Source organism: Myotis daubentonii, chromosome 3 (genome assembly GCF_963259705.1).
Source record: "Myotis daubentonii chromosome 3, mMyoDau2.1, whole genome shotgun sequence".
NCBI lineage: Eukaryota > Metazoa > Chordata > Mammalia > Chiroptera > Vespertilionidae > Myotis > Myotis daubentonii.
The window spans coordinates 61,159,915-61,181,226 of record NC_081842.1 but is presented as its reverse complement, the minus strand read 5'-3'; the positions used below and the strand labels follow the sequence as shown (position 1 = coordinate 61,181,226).

At 43.0% G+C, this 21,312-nt stretch overlaps 1 protein-coding gene across 6 annotated transcripts in view; it reads right to left on the bottom strand.

The window, feature by feature from the left end:
- Nucleotides 1-21,312, bottom strand: part of GSK3B (glycogen synthase kinase 3 beta) — a 179,181-nt gene that overhangs the window by 7,342 nt on the left and 150,527 nt on the right. For 5 of the 6 annotated variants that reach the window (XM_059687736.1, XM_059687737.1, XM_059687738.1 and 2 more), the window contains one exon: nucleotides 15,364-15,462. In XM_059687736.1, the coding sequence (XP_059543719.1) occupies nucleotides 15,364-15,462 (99 nt within the window). Of the gene's footprint in view, nucleotides 1-10,508; nucleotides 10,559-15,363; nucleotides 15,463-21,312 lie in introns of all 6 variants that reach the window. The other variant, XM_059687739.1, reaches the window with a different exon arrangement.

Sequence of the window (21,312 nt, the reverse complement as noted above, 5' to 3'; positions counted from 1 at the left end):
TACAAACTCAAAGATAGCTCCAATGGACCACTTGGCTTTCTGACTGAACAAAATTACAATTCGTAAATTCTTCTTGCTACATACTTATTTTGTTCCCACTGTCAATTAATAATGCTCATTAATTTAAAATTCTGATAAAACTGTCACTTGATTTGAATATGTATGGTGATTTCTGTAACTTTTCTCTGAAGCATTTAAACAGTAACTCTTTAAAAGCAGCATTTGCTCTCCTGCATTCCCTTCCCTTCATATTCGCACTGGTAAAGTGACGCCACTCAGCATTAGGGTTTACAGGGTCGGCTAAGATCTTTTCATCCCAAAGCATCCAATCCAACTATGAATCACCAAACACTGAGTGTACAGTTTCTAGTTTTTAGTCTTAAGAAATGCTCTTCTGATATTCACACTGACAATCTCTTAAACCTGGTCCAATTCCACAAACATTTATTGAGTATGAGATCTAGTTGTACAACTTAATAGCTGTGTAATTTTGGAACAAGTTACTTAAACTTCTCTATCTCTCAATTTCCTCACTTGTCAAATGGCGATAATACTACCTATTTACAAAATATGGTTTACGAAGTGCTTAGCATTGCAGCTGGCATAGCACCTAGTAATTGTTTAATAAATGGACAGGTTAGAACAGGCATCTAAAAATGGTTTAGTGTGACTTCAACATCCACCATCACCATCATAATAAATAAGTGGCAGCAGTTAATATCTGAGTGCTTACCAATGTGCCAAACATCGTAATAAGTACACATTGCAGGCATGTCATTTAGCCCACACAACAATTCCAAGAAATAGGTAAAAATTATTGCCCCCATTTTGCAATGGCAAATGGAAGCACAAAGAGATTAAGTTATATGCCTAACATTGGAGGACTAACAAGTGGGAGAGCTGAGCACAGTGTAAGAGGATGACGACTTTCATGGGTAGTAGGGAGCAGCAGAAAAGACTTCCTAGCAAAGGGAGAAAAGAACTTAATTTCATTCAGACCTAGCCCTTACATGATCCTCTGTGATTTCTAGAAGCCTACTGTTATTATCTAAAAGGGTTACTACACTAAAACAGATCAGTGAATTGATGTTAAGAATTAAAGGTATAGTTATTTTATTTTCTAATTTTCAAAGTCTGTATGGGGTATACAGAGATACAAGTGTTTTGGAAAGAACTGACAGTTCACTGACTTCCTTGCTTCCTAGAAACCAATGCCCATTACCACCCTTCTGATGCTGCTGCAGTACAAACCAACCAACCAACCAACCAACCAACCAACCAACCAACCAACCAACCAACCAAGGATGGCCTTGAGGGGGAACAGAGAGAATATTTAGCTTTGGGAAGGAAAGTATAACATCATTCTTACACATTGTGGTAGCCAGCTTCCAAGATAGCCCTAATAAGTAATGACTTTTGGTGTCTATGCCCTAATGTAGTCTCCTTCCCCAGTGAATAGTATTGGCTTGTCAATCATTTCAGAAATAATGATGTGTGGCTTCCACCCTGTCCTCCTCCTTGGATCACTTGGTCTAAGAGAAGCTAGCTGCAGTCATGTGAGACACTCAAGGAGCACTATGGGCAGGTACACCTGGGGAGGGACTGAGGCCTCCTGCATACAGCCAGCAGGGACTCACCAACCACATGAATGAGCCATCCTGCAAGGATATCTTCTAGCCCAGTGATGGCGAACCTTTTGAGCTCGGAGTGTCAGCATTTTGAAAAATCCGAACTTAACTCTGCTGCCATGTCACATATAGAAATTTTTTGATATTTCAACGATAGTAAAACAAAGATTTACATTTTTTATATTTATTTTTATATATTTAAATGCCATTTAACAAAGGAAATCAACCAAAAAAATGAGTTCGCGTGTCATAAGTTCGCCATCACTGTTCTAGCCCCAGGCAAGTCTTCAGATCTTTGCAGGCCTGCTGATATTTTTTGACTACAACCTCTAGAGACCCGGAGCTAGAACCATCCAGCTAAGCTGCTTCTGAATTCCTGACCCACAGAAAATATGTGGGGTAATGGTTACTCTTGTTTTAGCTGCTAAATTTTACTAGAGTATCTTGATATGTAGCAACAGATAACCAACACATCCTATCTAATAAAGAGAAACATGGTAATTAGCCGTACGTCCGCTACCCTTTTCATTGGCTAATCAGGGCAATATGCAAATTAACTGCCAGCCAAGATGGCGGCCGGCAGCCAGGCAGCTTGAAGCTAACATGAGGCTTGCTTGCTTCAGTGACAGAGGAAACCAACGTACCCGCCTGCCTTGCCGGCCTCTGAGCTTGCAGTTTGAAACATTGTTACAAATATAGAAGCTAAACAAAACCCCAGAAAACTGCTTTCAGCCAGCCAGCCGGGATCTCAGAGCTGGAGTTAATACAGTGTTTTGATTATAGAACCCAAACAAACCAGATACCTGCTTTCAACAGCAGAGGCCTCAGAGTTGGAGCCAGAGCTAAAGCTGGCCCAGAATAAAAAGAAAAAGAAAAGAAGGAGTGGTTGGGAGCTTCAGTCACCCGCCAGCCTGAAAACAGCCCACAGCCCCTCACCCAGACTGGCCAGGCACCCCAGTGGGGACCCCCACCCTGAAGGGGGTGTGGCCAGCTGCAAACAGCCATCAGACCCTCACCCAGGCTGGCCAGGCACCCAAGTGGGACCCCCACCCTGATCCAGGACACCTTTCAGGGCAAACCAGCCGGCCCCCACCCGTGCACCAGGCCTCTATCCTATATAGTAAAAGGGTAATATGCCTCCCAGCACCGGGATCAGCCGAGCCACGAGGCCTCCCAGCACCGGGATCAGCGTGACAAGGGGCAGCGCCCAAACCCCATGATCACCCCTGCGGCTCTGTGTGTGACAGGGGGCAGGGCCACAACATCCCTATCCGCCTGCTCTGTGAAAGGGGAAGGCGCCCCAACCCCCTGATAAGCCCTGCTCTGTGCCTGATAGGGGGGAGCTCCCCAACACCCTGATTGCCCTGCGGCCCTGTCTGTGACAGGGTGCGGCGCCTCAACCCCCTGATCGCCCCTGCTCTGTGTGTGACAGGGTGCGGCGCCCCCTCTGCCCCCCCTTCACAGGCCTGCTCTGTGTGTGACAGGGTAGAGCCCATAACCTCTCATTGGCCCTGCCCTGAGTGTGAGAGTGGCGGTGCCCCAACCCCCTGATCTGCCCTGCTCTGTGAGTGACAGGGGGGAGCTCCCCAACCCCCTGATGGGCCCTGCTCTGTGCGTGATAGGGTACGGAGCCCCAACACCCTGACTGGCCCTGCTCTGTGCGTGACAGGGGATGGCGCCGCAACCTCCCCATCGACCCTGCCTTGAGTGTGACAGGGGGCGGTGCCCCAACCCCCCAATCGGCCCTACCATGAGCGTGACTGAGGGTAAGCATTGCAACCTCCCAATCCGCCCTGCTCTGTGCATAACAGGGGGCGGCGCCCCAACTCCCCAATTGGCCCTGCTCTGAGCCCAACCAGGGGCTGCACCTAGGGATTGGGCCTGCCCTCTGCCACCCGGGAGCAGGCCTAAGCCAGCAGGGTGTTATCTCCCGAGGGAGGGGTCCCAGACTGCGAGAGGGCACAGGCCGGGCTGAGGGACCCCACTCCCCCCCGAGTGCACAAATTTTTGTGCACCGGGCCTCTAGTCCTATCTAATAAAAGAGAAACATGGTAATTGGCATAAGACCGCTACCCTTCCCATTTGCTAATCAGGGCGATATGCAAATTAACTGCCAGCCAAGATGGCGGCCGGCAGCCAGGCAGCTTAAACTGAACATGAGGGTTGCTTGCTTCAGTGATGGAGGACTGCAACGTTCCCCGCCTGCTTTGCCGGCCTCTGAGCTTGCAGTTTAAGAAACATTGTAACAAATATAGAAGCTAAACAAAACCCCAGAAACCAGCTTTCAGCCGGCTGGGATCTCAGAGCTGGAGTTGATATAGAGTTTCGATTATAGAACCTAAACAAACCAGATACCTACTTTCAGCAGCTGAGGCCTCAGAGCTGGAGCCAAGCCTCAGAGCTAAAGCTGGCCAGAATAATAAAAAAAAAAAGAATAAAAGGAGCAGTTGGGAGCTTCAGTCCCAGCCTGAAAACAGCCCTCAGCCCCTCACCCAGACAGGCCAGGCACCCCAGTGGGGACCCCCACCCTGAAGGGGGTGTGGCCAGCTGCAAACAGTCATCATCCCCTCATCCAGCCTGGCCAGGCACACCAGTGGGGACCCCCACCCTGATCTGGGACACCCTTCAGGGCAAACCAGCCAGCCCCCACCCATGCACCAGGCCTCTATTCTATATAGTAAAAGGGTAATATGCCTCCCAGCACTGGGATCAGCGTGACAGGGGGCAGCGCCCAAACCCCCTGATCGCCCTGCAGCTCTGTGTGTGACAGGGGGCGGGGCCACAACCTCCCTATCGGCCGTGCTCTGTTCCTGACAGGGGAAAGCGCCCCAACCCCCTGATCGGCCCTGCTCTGTGCCTGATAGGGGGGAGCTCCCCAACCCCCTGATCACCCTGCAGCTCTGTGTGTGACAGGGTGCGGCGCCCCAACCCCCCACCCCACGGGCCCTGCTCTGTGTGTGACTGGGTAGAGTCATAACCTCCCCATCGGCCCTGCCCTGAGTGTGACAGTGGCGGCGCCCCAACCCCCTGATCCGCCCTGCTCTGTGTGTGACAGGGGGCGGTGCCCCAACTCCCCTATTGGCCCTACTCTGTGCGTGACAGGGGGGAGCTCTCCAACCCCCTGATCGAACCTGCTCTGTGCATGACAGGGGGGAGCTCCCCAACCCCCCTGATCGGCCCTGCTCTGTGCGTGACAGGGGGCAGCGCCCCAACCCCCTGATTGGCCCCTGCTCTGTGTGTGACAGGGGGTGGCGCCGCAACCTCCCCATCGACCCTGCCTTGAGTTTGATGGGGCGGTGCCCCAACCCCCCAATCGGCCCTACCCTGAGCGTGACTGAGGGTGGCATCGCAACCTCCCAATCCGCCCTGCTCTGTGCATGACGGGGCGGCGCCCCAACTCCCCAATCGGCCCTGCTCTGAGCCCGACCAGGGGCTGCACCTAGGGATTGGGCCTGCCCTCTGCCACCCGGGAGCAGGCCTAAGCCAGCAGGTCGTTATCTCCTGAGGGTTCCCAGGCTGCGAGAGGGCACAGGCCGGGCTGAGGGATTCCCCCCCACCCCCCTGAGTGCACAAATTTTTGTGCACCGGGCCTCTAGTACATATATGTCAAAAAACTTAAATGCCATTTAGGGTTTATGCTCACAAGTCCATGAGAGCACCACTGACCAAGTCCCTCTACGAAATCAGGAATGCTCCTAATAAACTATGTAACACAGAAAGACTGCATCATACGATCAACTGTTTTTTCCCTAACCCTAAGAGAAGCTGATGGCTCCATGGCTTTTATACTGGATGTGACAAGGGGAATTTGTGCATGTATTTACTAAAACCGATTTTATTCTGTGTAAATTCTGAGGTAAAAATGACAAGTTGGGCAACCCACAGTAAAACCAAGGGTGAAGCCCTAAGGTTTCAGGTTCCCAACAGAGTCCATGAGGATGTGATTTTGTTCTAGAGTAAATTTTTACATGCAAAATTCCATATATGATACATAAACAATTTTCTAGGAAAGGACCCAGTTTCCCCCCAGATTCTCAGAGATCTGTAAGAGTCCCTGGATAACTGAGCCCTGGATCTGATGGGCAGCTGTCTCAATATTTAGGAAACTGGCCCACCCAGTTGACCAGGTTATACTCCAAAAGTTCTTACTTAGATTCTTCATGTCCCCCTTCCCCAACACATCAGCAAGTCCTGTCCCTCCAAATGTGCAAATCAGGAGGAAAGAGTAAATGAAAGGCCACACTTATAAATTGTAGTTAAAGGGTTTAAATAAGAAGAATAGGAAACAAGGAAACAGGTTGGGAGGAAAGGACAGAAAATAAACATAGAAACTGGGTTCCAAAAGCTGTGCCACTATGCACTAGTGTTCCAGAGCTATGGGTCTATAAAAGTTAAAGCCTTCTAGTTGATACAAGTAAGTGTTCATCATCTTGCCCAGCAACAAAATCATTACAGATAATAAAAGGTATACCCTAGTGTTACATTTATATCATAATGTACACTAATGAAATCAAAGTATCACCTGTAAGATGAACTCATAATGTTTACTGTGATTTTGACAATTCTGCCTGGGTAACAATTGGGGAGCAGAGGGGGAGCCTCTTCAGCAAAGCATCATCACTTCTCTTTTCCTATCATTCCAAGGAAAAGGTATGGCATAAGACACCAAGGTGCTTTAGTCATTTCAAAAATAGAACTGAAATTCAGACACTAGTGAGCCAGCCATACACCAGCAAACCTGGAGGGCTTGTCCACAAGACTGCTTTTATTTGATTTGCTAGCAGCGGAGAGGTCTTAGTTGCTCTGAGCTCAGGGGCAGAGCACATTTTAACTAAGAGGCTTGGTTGTTCAAAATAGGGAACTGAAGGCCATGAAAACACAGGAAACATTTTCATATTTTAAGTTAAAAACCCCCCACAATTTAGGAATAAAGAACAAGGAAAGGCACATGAAGTTAAGTAGGTGATTTCAGGCAAGGAACCAAAGAGCACTTGAACACCTGAAAGGTCTTGATAGGACACTCACCAACTCAAAAAGATTTTACATTGTGTTTGCAGGTAGGGGAAAAGCAGGTAAAAAAATTTGACTTAATAGGACAGAACATATTTTGGTTTTGCATAAAAACATGGTGAAATAATGACTAAACTGGCTTGACTTTTAAGTATCTATACACTGTGGGGGCAAAAGTAGGTTTACAGTTGTTTGTATGGAAAATAGTACAATAATATCCTATCTAATAATAGACAAACATGGTAATTAACCATACCGCCGCTATGCTTCCCATTGGCTAATCAGGGTGATATGCAAATTAACTGCCAATCAAGATGGTGGCCGGCAGCCACGCAGCTGAAGCGAACATGAGGCTTGGTTGCCCCAGCGATGGAGGAAGCCAAGGTTCCCTGCCTGCTGCGCCGGGCTATGAGCTTGAAAGCAACAGCTCCAAAATGCAACTATGTTTCAATTATAGAAGCAAAACAAACCCCAGAGACCTGCTTTCAGACAGCTGGCATCTGAGCTGGAGCTGCAACAAAGTTTCAATTACAGAAGGTAAATAAATCCCAGAAAAAAAAAAGGGGGGGAAAGGAGAGACTGGGAGCTTCAGTTGCAGGCTTGGCCTGCCTGAAAACAGCCCTCAGCCCCTCATCCAGGCTGGCCAGGCACCCCAGTGGGGACCCCCACCCTGAAGGGGGTGCGGGCAGCCTGAAAACAGCCATCAGCCCCTCATCCAGGCTGGCCAGGAACCCCATTGGAGACCCCCACCCTGAAGCGGGTGTGGGCAGCCTGAAAACTGCGATCAGCCCCTCATCCAGGCTGGCCAGGCACCCCAGTGGGGACCCCCACCCTGAAGGGGGTGCGGGCAGCCTGAAAACAGCCATCAGCCCCTCATCCAGGCTGGCCAGGAACCCCATTGGAGACCCCCACCCTGAAGCGGGTGTGGGCAGCCTGAAAACAGCCATCAGCCCCTCACCCAGGCTGGTCAGGCACCCAAGCAGGACCCCACCCTGATCCGGGACACCATTCAGGGCAAACCAGCCGGCCCACACCCGTGCATCAGGCCTCTATTCTATATAGTAAAAGGGTAATATGCAAACTGACCCTAACAGCAGAAAGACTGGGAATGACTGGTCACTTTGACACACACTGACCACCAGGGGGCAGACGCTCCATGCAGGAGCTGCCCCCTGGTGGTCAGTGTGCTCCTACATAGAGGAGCTCTGCTCAGCCACAAGCCAGGCTGATGGCTACCAGTACAGCGGTGGTGGTGGGAGCCTCTCCTGCCTCCTTAGCAGCGCTAAGGATGTCTGACTGCAGCTTATGTCTGCTCCCCGCTGGCAAGTGGACATCCCCCGAGGTCTGCCGGGCTGCCAGAGGAATGTCTGATTGCCAGCTTAGGCCCAATCCCCTAGGGAGCAGGCCTCAGCCAGCAGATGGTCATCCTCTGAGGGGTCCCAGACTGTAAGAGGGCACAGGCTGGGCTGAGGGCGCCCCCCCCCCAACTGCACAAATTTTTGTGAACCAGGCCTCTAGTCCTATCTAATAAAAGATAAACATACAAATTGACCATAACCCCAACACTCTTCCCATTGGCTAATCAGCAGGATATGCAAATTAACTGCCAACCAAGATGGCGGCCAGCAGCCACCGTCTGAAGCGAATAGGAGGCTTGCTTGCTCCAGTGACGGAGGAAGCCAACGTTCCCCGCCTGCCGCTGCTGGGCTCTGAGCTGCACTCTAAGCAACTATGTTGCAATGATAGAAGCTAAACAAGCTCCAGAGACCTGCTTTCAGCCAGCTTCGGCCTCAGAGCTTAGAGCTGCAGTGATGGCAATAGAGTTTCAATTATAGAAGCCAAACAGGCCCAGAACCTGCTTTCAGCCCTCAGAGCTGGAGCCAGCTCTCAGCTCCAGTGACAGCTATAGAAGGTAAATAAATAAATCCCAAAATAAAAATAAATAAAAAAAGAAAGAAAGGAGAGGCTGGGAGCTTAAGTTCCCCTCCAGCCTGAAAACAGCTCTCAGGCCCTTACCCAGACTGGCCAGGCACCCCAGTGGGGACCCCCACCCTGAAGGGGGTGTGACCAGCTGGGCCTCTAGTTAATAAATAAAGCCTAAGCGACCATCTGATCAGTAGCTATGACATCAATGACCACCAGGGGGCAGATACTCAACCCAGGAGCTGCCAAGCTGCGGTGACTTGGCAGCTGTGGTTCTCAGGTGATGCACCAGGAACCAGAGAGGAGGGAGCTTGATTCCGCGGCGTGTCACCCAAGAACCACCCTCTCACAATCCGGGACCCCTCGGGGGATGTTGGAGAGCTGGTTTTGGCCCGATCTCTGCAGGCCAGGCCAAGGGACCCCACTGGTGCACAAATCCGTGCAGCAGGCCGCTAGTATAAGAATAAATTCTGTGTTTTACATACTCAGAACTGTAAACCTACTTTTGCCTCACCCTGTGTATTAACTTACCAAGTGAATTTGAAACCTTGACACAGAATAGATACAACCTCATTGGTGTCAGTGAATTGGCCAAACTGGCATATATACATAGGTCTTATTTCAAACACAGAGCCAATAGGAGGAAATGGGTAAAATACTGGACCTAAGAAAGACAACCATGTTCTTTGGCTACTAAGTTGGTAACACCTAAAAATAAACATGTGTACCCTATTCCCCCTACCATAACTCTGAGCTGGCTAATGTTAAGGTAATGGAGAAATGGAAAAAATGTGCACTGTCAGTGGACAGTGTAAACTGGTAAAAGCTTTCTGGAAGGAAGTTTGACAATATGTATCAGATTCTTCATACCTTTTGACTCAGCAATTCTACTTCTAAAAACTGGGACACAACCCAAATGTCCAAGAATAAGGAATTAGTTAAATAAATTATGATACAGGTTTAGAATATAATGCAATCATATACTCCCATACAGTAAGAGCATAAGCCCATTTAATAAAAGCATGTCTCTCTGTCCATTCATATATAGACTAATATATAAAATAATGTTACCTTTAACTACCTATGGAAGTGAGAATATGGGAGACTCCCCAACCCCTAAAATAACTATATATTATGTAATTAATAAGAGAAAAACCCGTGTGTTTTTTTTTAAGCTGTATACTTTAATGAAATTTCACATACATTTAGGTTAAGGTAGAGAGAACAGAAAGGACAGGGTTAGGAAGAGGAACACCTGAGGGCACATACTGCAGAGTCTACAACTAGACAGGATATGGATACAGCTGTCCCAGTGCACATGTGAAAGTGGCATAGAAAAACAGTACTTGGGGAGTGGGAGAAGAAATGGTAATTGTCATTTTGTTTAAATGAGAATTTAATACACTGACTTAATTTAACATTCCATCTCTCAATATCAGTGGAAACAAAAAAAAATGTGAGATGCTGTCCAACTAGGAAGAACTGGCTGATGATATAGGTGACAGAAATTCTGGGGTAAAAGTAACTATAATAATTAAGGAAATGGGATCTCTGGCTCCGGCTAAATCTGAACCATGACTTTAGCAAAATTAATTTCAAAAAGTTCAGAGAACTAACAAGTATGATTTTGTGGCTAGAGTCTTCAAAAGAGGCTAACAATTGACAAGAAAGAGAAAATTAGAAAAATAATTTCTGACCAATCAATTGCAAATAATATCAACGCAAAGTAGAGGGAAAAGAACCAAATAAACCAGCTTAAAGGGTTTTCTCATATGAGCTCATATTAAAAAATATATGAGAAGAAGGACACATATGCAAGGAAGAATAAAAAATAACAATGTGAAAACAGGCCAGGCTTGGTTAAAATAAGTAACAGCAAAAGGTTTTCAAAGCAAGATCAAGAAAAGTTAAATACCCTGACCAGGTAAAAAGACAGAGAAGACAGACCTTGTCCAACTCCTATCATGATTCCCTTTTCTGTTAGAAGGGTTTTCAACCTGGAAAGGATATAACAAAAATCCTAATAAACAAAATGCAGCCCAAGGAAGGTGAGGGCAATTTACACATGTAAATGTCATTAAACACAGAGCCTATAGTCCAAGAAACAAATTCTTAACATGGACTACAGAAATGCAGTTTATACACATTCAGGCACTAGAAATTTCCCTGTCTTAAAAAAGTTTTATTTTCATCTTTGACAGTTATACCTTTTTGACAGAAGAAAACTGAATGTTTTATTGACAACAGCAAAGCATTTTACAAAGTTTTTAAATAACATTATTATATATATGTAAGGTTGGTCTGTAGCTAAGCAAACAAGAAGATTAACCAATTACCTGGAGACCACCAGAAGAATCATCTTTAGTAAGCCTTGCCTGGTCCCATTTAACTTATTTTATCAGTAATTTCAACAAAGGGAAAAAGACCACCTCTAGAAAGCCCTGCCTTGTCCTGTTTGATAGATTTTATTAATTGCTTGAATATAGACAAGGAGTTGATGTGTTTATGAAAATGTGCAGGTGATATACAACTGTATAGAAAACCTAACACCCTGACACTTTAGAACAGGGTTAGTTTTAAAAACCTCGTTAGTATGAGAGGCATGTTATCCATTACTAAAATTTGAAGGATTATTTTAATGAATGGGTTGGTTCTATGTAACCCCAAAGTAGAATCACTGAGTAGATAAAAGTATACGGGAACAAATTTTAGGGTGAAAAAAGGAAAAACTTCCTAACAGACTGATATATAGATGGAATGTGCTCCTTCTTTCAGTAATGAGCTTCCAATTACTGAATATACATAAGCATGGTATAAACAATTAGTTCTCAGTAGGTATGAGAGGTGAACTGAAATCAGTTTTCAAATTAGTTTTAATAAAAGAACCATTGCCCTGCAGACTGATATACAAAACAAACGAAGAGAAAAAAACTGCTGTAGTTAAAATTCCCTACCACATGTCACATTTAACTATTCTAGAACTGGATCAGGTGATCTCTTGATTAGTGAAGCTGTGATTTCTCAAGATTTGTTAACCAAATAGTTTAGATGAATGGTCTCTCAAATGGAGTGAATGAGAGGATGTTTGGGGTGTGGAGAAAATCAGAACATACACACACACACACACACACACACACGTATCAAAATAAGAAATTATACTTTCTGAATTGAGACTAGTAATACCTATAATTTTCAAGAGCTTGTCATGTCAGAGCCATGATCAACTATAATGCCCTCAGAAACTGAGGTATTTTAACAATTTAAAAAGAATGCAAAAGTTTTTGAGAGGGAAAAAAATCCACACCTACTAATTTAACATAACTTTTTGCATATTTCTATTTAGTCCCTATCCACACATTTTGGGAATTATCAGCATGGTACATAAGATTTTTTAAAGATTTTCTCCACATAAATTGAGTATTTATTTCCACAAATGTCTATAAGCTTCATAATTATTTCATGGTTAATAAAAATGGAGATTCATAATGTATTAAAACGATTTCCTACTGTTGACCATTCAAATCATACTGGCTCTCCTTTTTGCTATTATGTAATTACTAGAGGCCCAATGCATGAATACTTGTGCAAGAGTAGGCCTTCCTTCCCCTGGCTGCCAGCACCGGCTTCCCTCTGGCACCCAGGACCCCGGCTTCGTCTGGAAGGACGTCGGTCTAATTAGCATATTACACTTTTATTATTATAGATTCCTATCTCTGTACACGGTAGATGTATCCTGAAGATAAATCCCTAAAGTGGAATTAGTGCAATATAAAGTATGAACTTCAATGGTTCTTGCTATACACACAGTAATGCTTTCCACTGGGTCTTAATCAATTCACCTGTAGCCACTACTTAGACCTTGAGCAAAACACAAGCTGTGCACTCTATACATTTTGTACCTTACTTCTCAGAACTCTATGCAGTGGGTAGTTACTATTCCTGTTTTATGGCTAAAGAAACTGAAGCTAAGGCAGGCAATAGAGAGCATGTATATTTTAAGGTCTTATTAAAAAATATAATTCACACCATCAAATTCTTATTTAAAAAATATATAAACATACATATATATTTATTTAAATACAGGCAGCTGTTCATGTCATACAGTTAATCCATTCATCTAGATCAGTATTACCTGAGATATATTTGATAACATACTTGGCTCTCACTACTTTGGCCCCAAAGAAACTGTTTTCCTTTAACTATACTGTAGTGTTATACCTTTAGCTTACACGAGGGATACTCAGAAGTATCCACATGAAACTCACTATTACATTTATTGTTGAAATGGTGATGAGAACTTCATTTCCTATATCTCTTACAATACCAAATCCAAGGCCCTGACGGAGAAGAAATACTTTTCACAGCAGGGCCAGAAACACTTCGCTTCTCCTAAGCCACAAGTGTACTTTTAATCTAACGAACAGTGAAAAATTTTAACAGATAACATTTATTTACTTTAGCTACTAGGAAATTCAGAGCAATATCTGAAATCCTCTTTTGGTAACTATTAAGCTATTCAAGACATGCATTTTTCTAAACTAATTTTAGCTCTGCTCTCAGCCTACTATTCCTCTATTAAGTTCTCCACCCCCTGATTTACTTCAACTTTGAAGTAAACTTTAAGGATCACAGTCCAGTGCCAGTTTCCATTATTTATGTGGAAATCTGACTTCAGTAGCTATAAGAATATGTATGTATGTGTGTGTGTATACACATAAAGCAATGAAAATATTTTTTGGGTAACTACTATAACCTGCATCGAATGTAAAAATAACCTTACATTCCTACTAGGCAAACTGCCTAAAAACCTTAGTTTAGTACAGGGGTGGGCAAACTTTTTGACTCGAGGGCCACAATGGGTTCTTAAACTGGACTGGAGGGCCGGAACAAAAGCATGGATGGGGTGTTTGTGTGAACTAATATAAATTCAAAGTAAACATCATTACATAAAAGGGTACGGTCTTTTTTTTTTTTTTTTTTTTTTTTAGTTTTATTCATTTCAAACAGGCCGGATCCGGCCTGTGGGCCGTAGTTTGCCCACGGCTGGTTTAGTATCTCACATTAAGAAAATCATTTAGCCCTAGCCAATTTGGCTCAGTGGATAGAGTGTCAGCCTATGGACTGAAGGTCCCAGGCATACTAGTAACTCCAGCACTCAGTTTACCACTGTTATTTCTGGCCAAGGGCACATGCATGGGTTGTGGGTTTAATCCCCAATAGGGGGCGTGCAGGAGGCAGCCAACCAATAATTCTCTCTCATCATTGATGTTTCTCTCTCTCTCCCTCTTCTTTCCTCTCTGAAATCAATTAAAAAAAATATATATATATATATGTAAAGAAAATCACTTAAAATTACTCAAAACTTTCCAATCATAATTCTTATTTTTATTCATAGTCTAAAGTAATTCTGATAAAACTCTGGAAACTAGCTCAACAAGCAAATGCATTTAGTTCAAGGTTAGGGTCTATTTCAGGTTTTGAACAATCAACATAGCCTAACCTGTGATCTAGTAAGTTATTAACAGCTCATCTAAGCAATCTATATTTGTTTTAAATAGATAGGTAACATATATATATTTTTTAAAAACTCTGTATTTTACATTTAAAAGATTTAAAGCATATTTTAGTACATATTTGGCTTTTATAAAATTTTTCTAGGAGAGCATTGCCACTCATTTTACAGAAATGAGAAAACTAACAAGACATACTAAAACTAATAAAGTTTTAATGCCTTTCTCAAGGTAGCATGTGCTAATAGAACTAGAAGTGAAAAAGAGAACTTTCCAGACTTCTGGAATGAAGACAGGACATGGACTAGCATGAAGTGTTTTTAATCTTCACTAGCAATGTTGCAAAAGATTAATATTGGACAAAAACAAACAACTTTGTGTCAGACAACAGATGGATTCTGACTTTACTGTTAAATGCAGGGAACTAATAATGAAAGATTTCATCTCCTGCAGCATAAATGCCCTTAGGCAAAAATGGGTCTGATCCAACTTAGTTCAATGTAATAAATGATTTAATGAAAATAAAGTCAGCTTCTGACATCTGCTTTTTGTAAGAAAAGAGGGGATTCCAAATTCTGAGCCTGAGTAGGCTACCTAGTATATTTCTAACTTCATTTTAAACAGCATCCAGCCATTCTTCCGAAGAACTTCAATTCACACAAGGGTTGGGTACTTTCAGCATATCTGTAATGACAGTGATTTGTGCCAAAACAGGCCACACCACTAATTGGCTAAGGGACCGGCAGTACACTAAGCTGTATCCTGGGAGACCAACGAGGGTTTTTTTTGATAGAAGACCTAATCACATTCTCATCTAAATCTTAGTTAAATGTACCTGCATTGCAGTTTTAGTCCCGTTGAATGATTAAACTCACCAATCTATATTTTTTACTTCTTAAAAATTTGCCTCTCTAATATACTAATATAGTTTACATTCAGGGTGTTGGAATTAAAGTGAATTATCTTCAATGACATTACGTCTGTACAGATTGCTTTCTGCTATTGGCATCTCATTTGATATATAATCAAGAAATTATATGGAAAGTGTGACTTTAAAAATAATAAAAAAATTTAACATAAGATATTTACGCCTTATATAAAAAGTTATTTATGGGATCCTTTTGTGCTTTTTGAAAATAGAGCACTATTTCATTCACATTTATTCTTTTGGCTGTGCTGTTGATACTTGGAAGGTATTAAATATTCACATGTATCAAAAGAAATAAAATGGAGGTAATCATGACTTTTAAAAAAACAATACATTTTTATAAAAGAGACTTATATGTTCTCACCTGAGGCTGCTGTGGCATTTGTTGGGGTTGAAGCAGCTGCTTGAATCCGAGCATGAGGAGGAATAAGAATGGTAGCTAGAGGTGGATTACTGGACAGTTCTAGAGAAATAGTAAGAAGACATAGGTTAGAGCTCACTTTTAACTTTGTATGTGAAACAACTTTATTGGTAACAATATGTGATACTACAGTAAAACACTAGTTTAAAAGAAAAAAAAAAGATGTGATAAACCTATGCCTGAAACTAAATGAGCTACAGAGAAACCAAGACACTATCTGCTAAAATTAGAATATGCCTGAGAACTCAAGATATCTGGGAGAAGCACTGGCCAAAAGTTTGAGATTAAGCATATCAATAAGATCTATTTCCATCTTTTAATAACTTAAATATACTAGATTTTCCCAAACTACTCTGATAATATTTGACTAAGGAATTGAGGGTGATGGTGCCAGAGAAAAAAAGAATATGACTATAGTTCATGAAATAAAACAGCATAGATCAATTTTAAATGCAATCTTATACCTAGCAAAGAAAGAGAATCCCAATTGCCACGGCTGGGATGAAAATGGAATAAAAATGAATACAGGATGTAGTATTCTCAGTAACTTAAAAGTCAGATTTACCATCGCAATTAAGATAAAAATCTGCTAAAATAGAAAGGCTTCTTTAAAATCCATCTATCCACTGAAAAATATTGAACATGAAACAGTGTGTTAGGTCCCAGGATACACAGAGAGAAAACGTTAACTGTCTATGTCTGATCAACAGAAATAGAAAATGGAAAGACAACTAGACAAACAAATTGGCACGAAAGGCATTCAACATATTCAGGATACAGGCACTTTTAAATTAAAAGATTTCTATGACCAAATGCCCAACATTTGAAAATAAGAACATATGACCAGGGATTTTAATTTGAGATAAACTTTAAAATAAACTCATCAGGGTTTGTAGTCACTTTACTCATGGTCCATGCTGCCCATTTGTTTACCCTCTTTTACTAGATCATCTATCTTTCTCTGTATCTGTATGCCTACTTGAGGGGTCACGATGGTTTTAGGTCTTACTAGATGCCCAGTGCACAAAATTTGTGCACGGGAGGGGAAGGTGTTTCTTAGCCTGGCCTGCACAATTTCTAACCCGGGACCCCTCGGGGGATGTCCGACTGCCAGTAGTCAGACATCCCTCTTGCAATCTGGGACTGCTGGCTCCTAACCACTTGCCTGCCTGCTGGCCTGATCCCCCTAACTGCTCTCCCCTGCCAGCTTGATCACCCCTAACTGCCTCTGCCTTGGCCCCGCCACCATGGCTTTGTCTGGAAGGATGTCAGTCTAATTAGCATATTACCCTTAAGCTAGAGGCCTGGTGCACAGGTGGGGGTTGGCTGGTCTGCCCTGAAGCGGGTCCCAGATCAGGGTGGCGGCCCCCTTGAGGAGCCTGGGCAAGGGGCCTGGGGCGGTTTGCAGGCCAGCCACGCCCCCATCGGGGTGGGGGTCCCCACTGGGGCAGTGCCAGCCTGGGTGAGGGGCTGGGGCAGTTTGCAGGCTGGCCATGCCCCATCAGGGGTGAGGGGTCCCTGCTGGGGGGCATGGCTGGCCTGGGAGAGGGGCTGAGGGCCATGTGCAGGCTGGCCACACCCCCATCAAGGTGGGGGTCCCCGCTGGGGCATGGGCAGCCTGGGTGAGGGGCCTGGGGCAGTTTGCAAAGCCCCTGGCTTTGTCCAGAAGGTCTCCGGAAGGTCTCCCGGTCTAATTAGCATATTACTCTTTTAAAAAAATATATATATTTTATTGATTTTTTACAGAGAGGAAGGGAGAGGGATGGAGAGTTAGAAACATCAATGAGAGAGAAACATCGATCAGCTGTCTCCTGCACAATCCCTACTGGGGATGTGCCCGCAACCAAGGTACATGCCCTTGACCGGAATCGAACCTGGGACCCTTGAGTTAGCCAAACCAGTTAGGGCAGCATATTACTCTTTTATTAGTATAGACTAGAGGCCTGATGCACGAAATTCGTGCACTTGGATGGGGGTTGTCCCTCAGCCTGGCCTGCGCCCTCTTGCCGGATGACTTAGGCCTGCTCCCCAGGGGCAGGCCTAAGCCATCAGTCGGACATCCTTAGTGCTGTCACGAAGGCGGGAGAGGCTCCTGCCACAGCTGCTGCACTCACCAGTCATGAGCCTGGCTTCTGGCTAAGCGGTGCTCCCCCTGTGGGAGAGAACTGACCACCAGGGGGCAGCTCCTGCCCCCTGGTGGTCAGTATGTGTCATAGCAACCAGTCGTTCCGCAATTCAGCTGATTTGCATATTAGTCTTTTATTATATAGGATTTGGGGTAAGGGCACACGAGTGCGTGCACACACATACAGAGAGAGAGAGAGAGAGACAGAGAGAGACAGAGAGAGAGAAAAAGAGAGAGAGGAGGTAGGTAGGTACGTAGGTGTGTGTGAAGGGCTTGAAAAAAGAAATCCTCTTTCCCCCTAGGTAGTAGTCATTTGGTCTTTGGTAGGAAAAGTGTGGTAGCTAATGAAGGGAAAGAAGGGGAAAAGTGAAGAAAATAAAGAAAATAGGAGTCAAAAAGCGAGAAGCTGCCCTGGCTGGTGTGGCTCAGTTGGTTGGAATATTGTTCTCACATAGTGAAAGGTGGCGGTTTAGATTCTGGTCTGGATACCTACCCAGGTTGTGAATTTAATCATGGTCTGGCTGGGTACAGGAGGCAACCAATTGATGTCTGTCTGTCTGTCTCTCTCTCCCTCCATCCCTTCCTCTCTCTAAAATCAATTAAAAAAGATTTTTTTTTAAAAAAAAGGAGAAGTTATGAAATCCTGGAGGCTTTGCCACATCCAAAAACACAGAGGAGAGTATAAGTAACATCTACAAAATAATGAAAAAAGACTTGGTTTTTAACCTACAGTTGCTAATAAATACTCTTTTTTTGGGGGGGGGGGGAGGGGAGGAATGAGGAACATTTCTGTAAACTTTTTTGAGTCAAACATTTTAAAAGTTAAGAATTCTAAACTGGACAATCATGTATAGTTCTATCTCCCTCCAAACTCTATCTCATTGTCCTCTTCCTTAAGTACAGGCATTCCTTAAGGCCCATCACTTTCCATCTATTAGCTCTTTTCTACTTCAGTGAGCTTGTTAACTGTCACAGCTATGTCTGTGTGAATGAAGAAGCCTCCTTGTACTCTTGTTATAGTCCTGTTTTCTACTCTACAATTTTGTCCTTTTTGCGGGTGCTTCTATGGGGATTTCACAACTAGTCCAGTTTGTTTGTATTTGTTTTTTGCACGCAATTACTACCTACTAACCATCTGTCTATCTATGGCCATTAGTAAGAAAATTGAGACAATAAGTGTGGACTCAAACTGCAGTAAAAGAATGCAAAAAGGATGACATTTTGGAGGACAGAAATAGCAGAGCAACTGAACTATTCAAGATCAGGAAGAGTGCATGTGCTCTTAAATATAGAGAATAAAGAGTGTAGAAGAGACTGAAAATAAAAAAGCTAGTATTTATTTACTAAATATGTGTGCTAGGCTTAAGAGTAGGAAGATAATTAAGAATAAGGAGGGCCATAATATTGAGTGGAACTAGCTTTGGACAAGAGGCAGAATTCTTTTTTTTTTTTTTAAATATGTTTTATTGATTTTTTACAGAGAGAAAGGGAGAGGGATAGAGAGTTAGAAACATCAATGAGAGAGAAACATCGACCAGCCGCCTCCTGCACACCTCCTACTGGGGATGTGCCCGCAACCAAGGTACATGCCCTTGACCGGAATCGAACCTGGGACCTTTCAGTCCGCAGGCCGACGCTCTATTCACTAAGCCAAACCGGTTTGGTGAGGCAGAATTCTTGGGAAGAGTAAGAGATAGACTGTTACTTCAGAGACATGATTCAAAACAACATGTCAACAAGTTCCAGACGTTTGTAGAAAAGTTAATTTATGATAAGGATTTCTTCAACCAATTGCAGAGGCCATGAAACTATTCACCAAAAAGCCACTTAGTAGTTTATCAGGAAATATTAAGAATGTTTTGATGGTGTATCAGTTATTACGTGCTCCATAACCAAACATTTAATGCATGCACAATTTAAAGAAAAGTAAAATGATTTTCAAATAGATATCAATAAACCAACCAACACAGATATCAATCAACTAAAAGGTTAAGCAAATTTATTTAACTAAATTTTGCTGCAAAATTTTTCATTAAAATTTCCATGAAAAGACAAACTGGATAAACTCAACCACACCTAATCATCTGACAAAACCTGAAGTTTCCCTTAATCTGAAATGTCTATTCTTCCAAATATAGAATTCCCAAAATTAATGATAAAAAAAACAGGTAAGAAACTTTCTTATTTGTTTGGTGTGGTGGTGGGGGGGCATATATGTTTGTTCAAACTGTGTAGTTTGAAAACTGAAGATAAATTTGAGAGCCACAATCAATGTGTTAACTAGAGAAAAGAGATAAAGTAACTCCTTTGTTAACTAGACCTGCTCTTACAGTGATGTAATAAAGAAATACCAGTCACAAGGTAGAAGGGACTCTTCTTCCTTTGTTAGGCTTGAGGGAGCTCGACCCTGCAGATCCCCAGAAAGGAAACATTAAGAGTCAGACTTTCTTTGTGTGTATCAGTCCTCTTATATATATGAAAACTGGCAATGATGATCTACATAGTTAAGCTGTTATTTCTCTCCAGTCATAAAGGTTTAAATGATTTTAACAATGGTGTGCTCATTTCATTTGTGTACTTTTTTGAGCAGTAATTCAAATGCTAGGGTGATGCACCTTGATCTCACACGTTACTGAACTTTTTTTTTTTTTTAGTTAAACAAGAAACCTCCTCAAAACTGCTTTTCGCCTCCCCTAACAATTTCAAAGTCCCTACGAAATCCCCGATCAACTTACAAATGCTGACTATAGCCCATACTCATTCAGAAAAGTAAATACTAATTAGAAGATCAGACAAATAGGTAACAAATATTACAAGGCTTACTCTTTTTTAAAATTTAAATTCTTTATTGTTTAAAGTATTACGTAAGTCTCCTTTTCCCCCCATTGACCTCTCCCCAGCCGTCCTCACACCCCTAGTCTGTGTCCATTGGTTTTGCTCATATGCATGCATACAAGTCACAAGGCTTAGTCTTGCTCCTGCTGCTTGGTGATACTGGCGATGTTTTACATGACGACAAAATTATATCTGTAAAATCCATAACTACTTTGCCTCAGAACTGCCCAAGAGGGAGCATCACAACTTACATTAGTCACCCCAAAATACATGAATGTGTTTAGTGCACTACATTTACAGTGGTGATATATTTTAGAAATTATATGTGGCAATGTTAGTATTTTAAAAATTCTGGTGATTATAAGAATAAGCTTTATAAATTAAAATTCTTATACTCAGCATTCCATTTCTGATGAAGTTGAATAAACATAGCATTACTATGAGATGAGTTCTCTATCCAACTAATAATTTTTGAGCATTTAAAAATAAAACTGCTAATATTTTGAATTTTGGGGAAATCAGTCTGTGTTTTTCTGTATCCATTTATACCATGACTTTACACATCTCACCCTGGCATGGCCTATGTTGTTAGCTTTATCTCTTATTTTCATTGTCTTTCTGTCGAGTCAATTCATTTTTATAATCAGAATTTTGGAGCTAGATGGGTCCCTGAATATCCTTTACTCCTACTAATATATTTTTTTAAGTGCGGAAACTCCAAACTAATGCCTTGGCCAAGGTCCACAACTAGTTAGAGACTGGAAACTAATGCTAGGTCTGACTCACTTCTTTTCATATGGAATACTTGTTGGGGAAGGTCATCAAGAAGATATGGCCACATGTTGGACCTTCAACCTGGACATTACAATTGGAGGCTCCTCCCCTGCCCTCCCCTTGTGCATTGGAATGTGCACTATGTTTGCTTTCCCTGG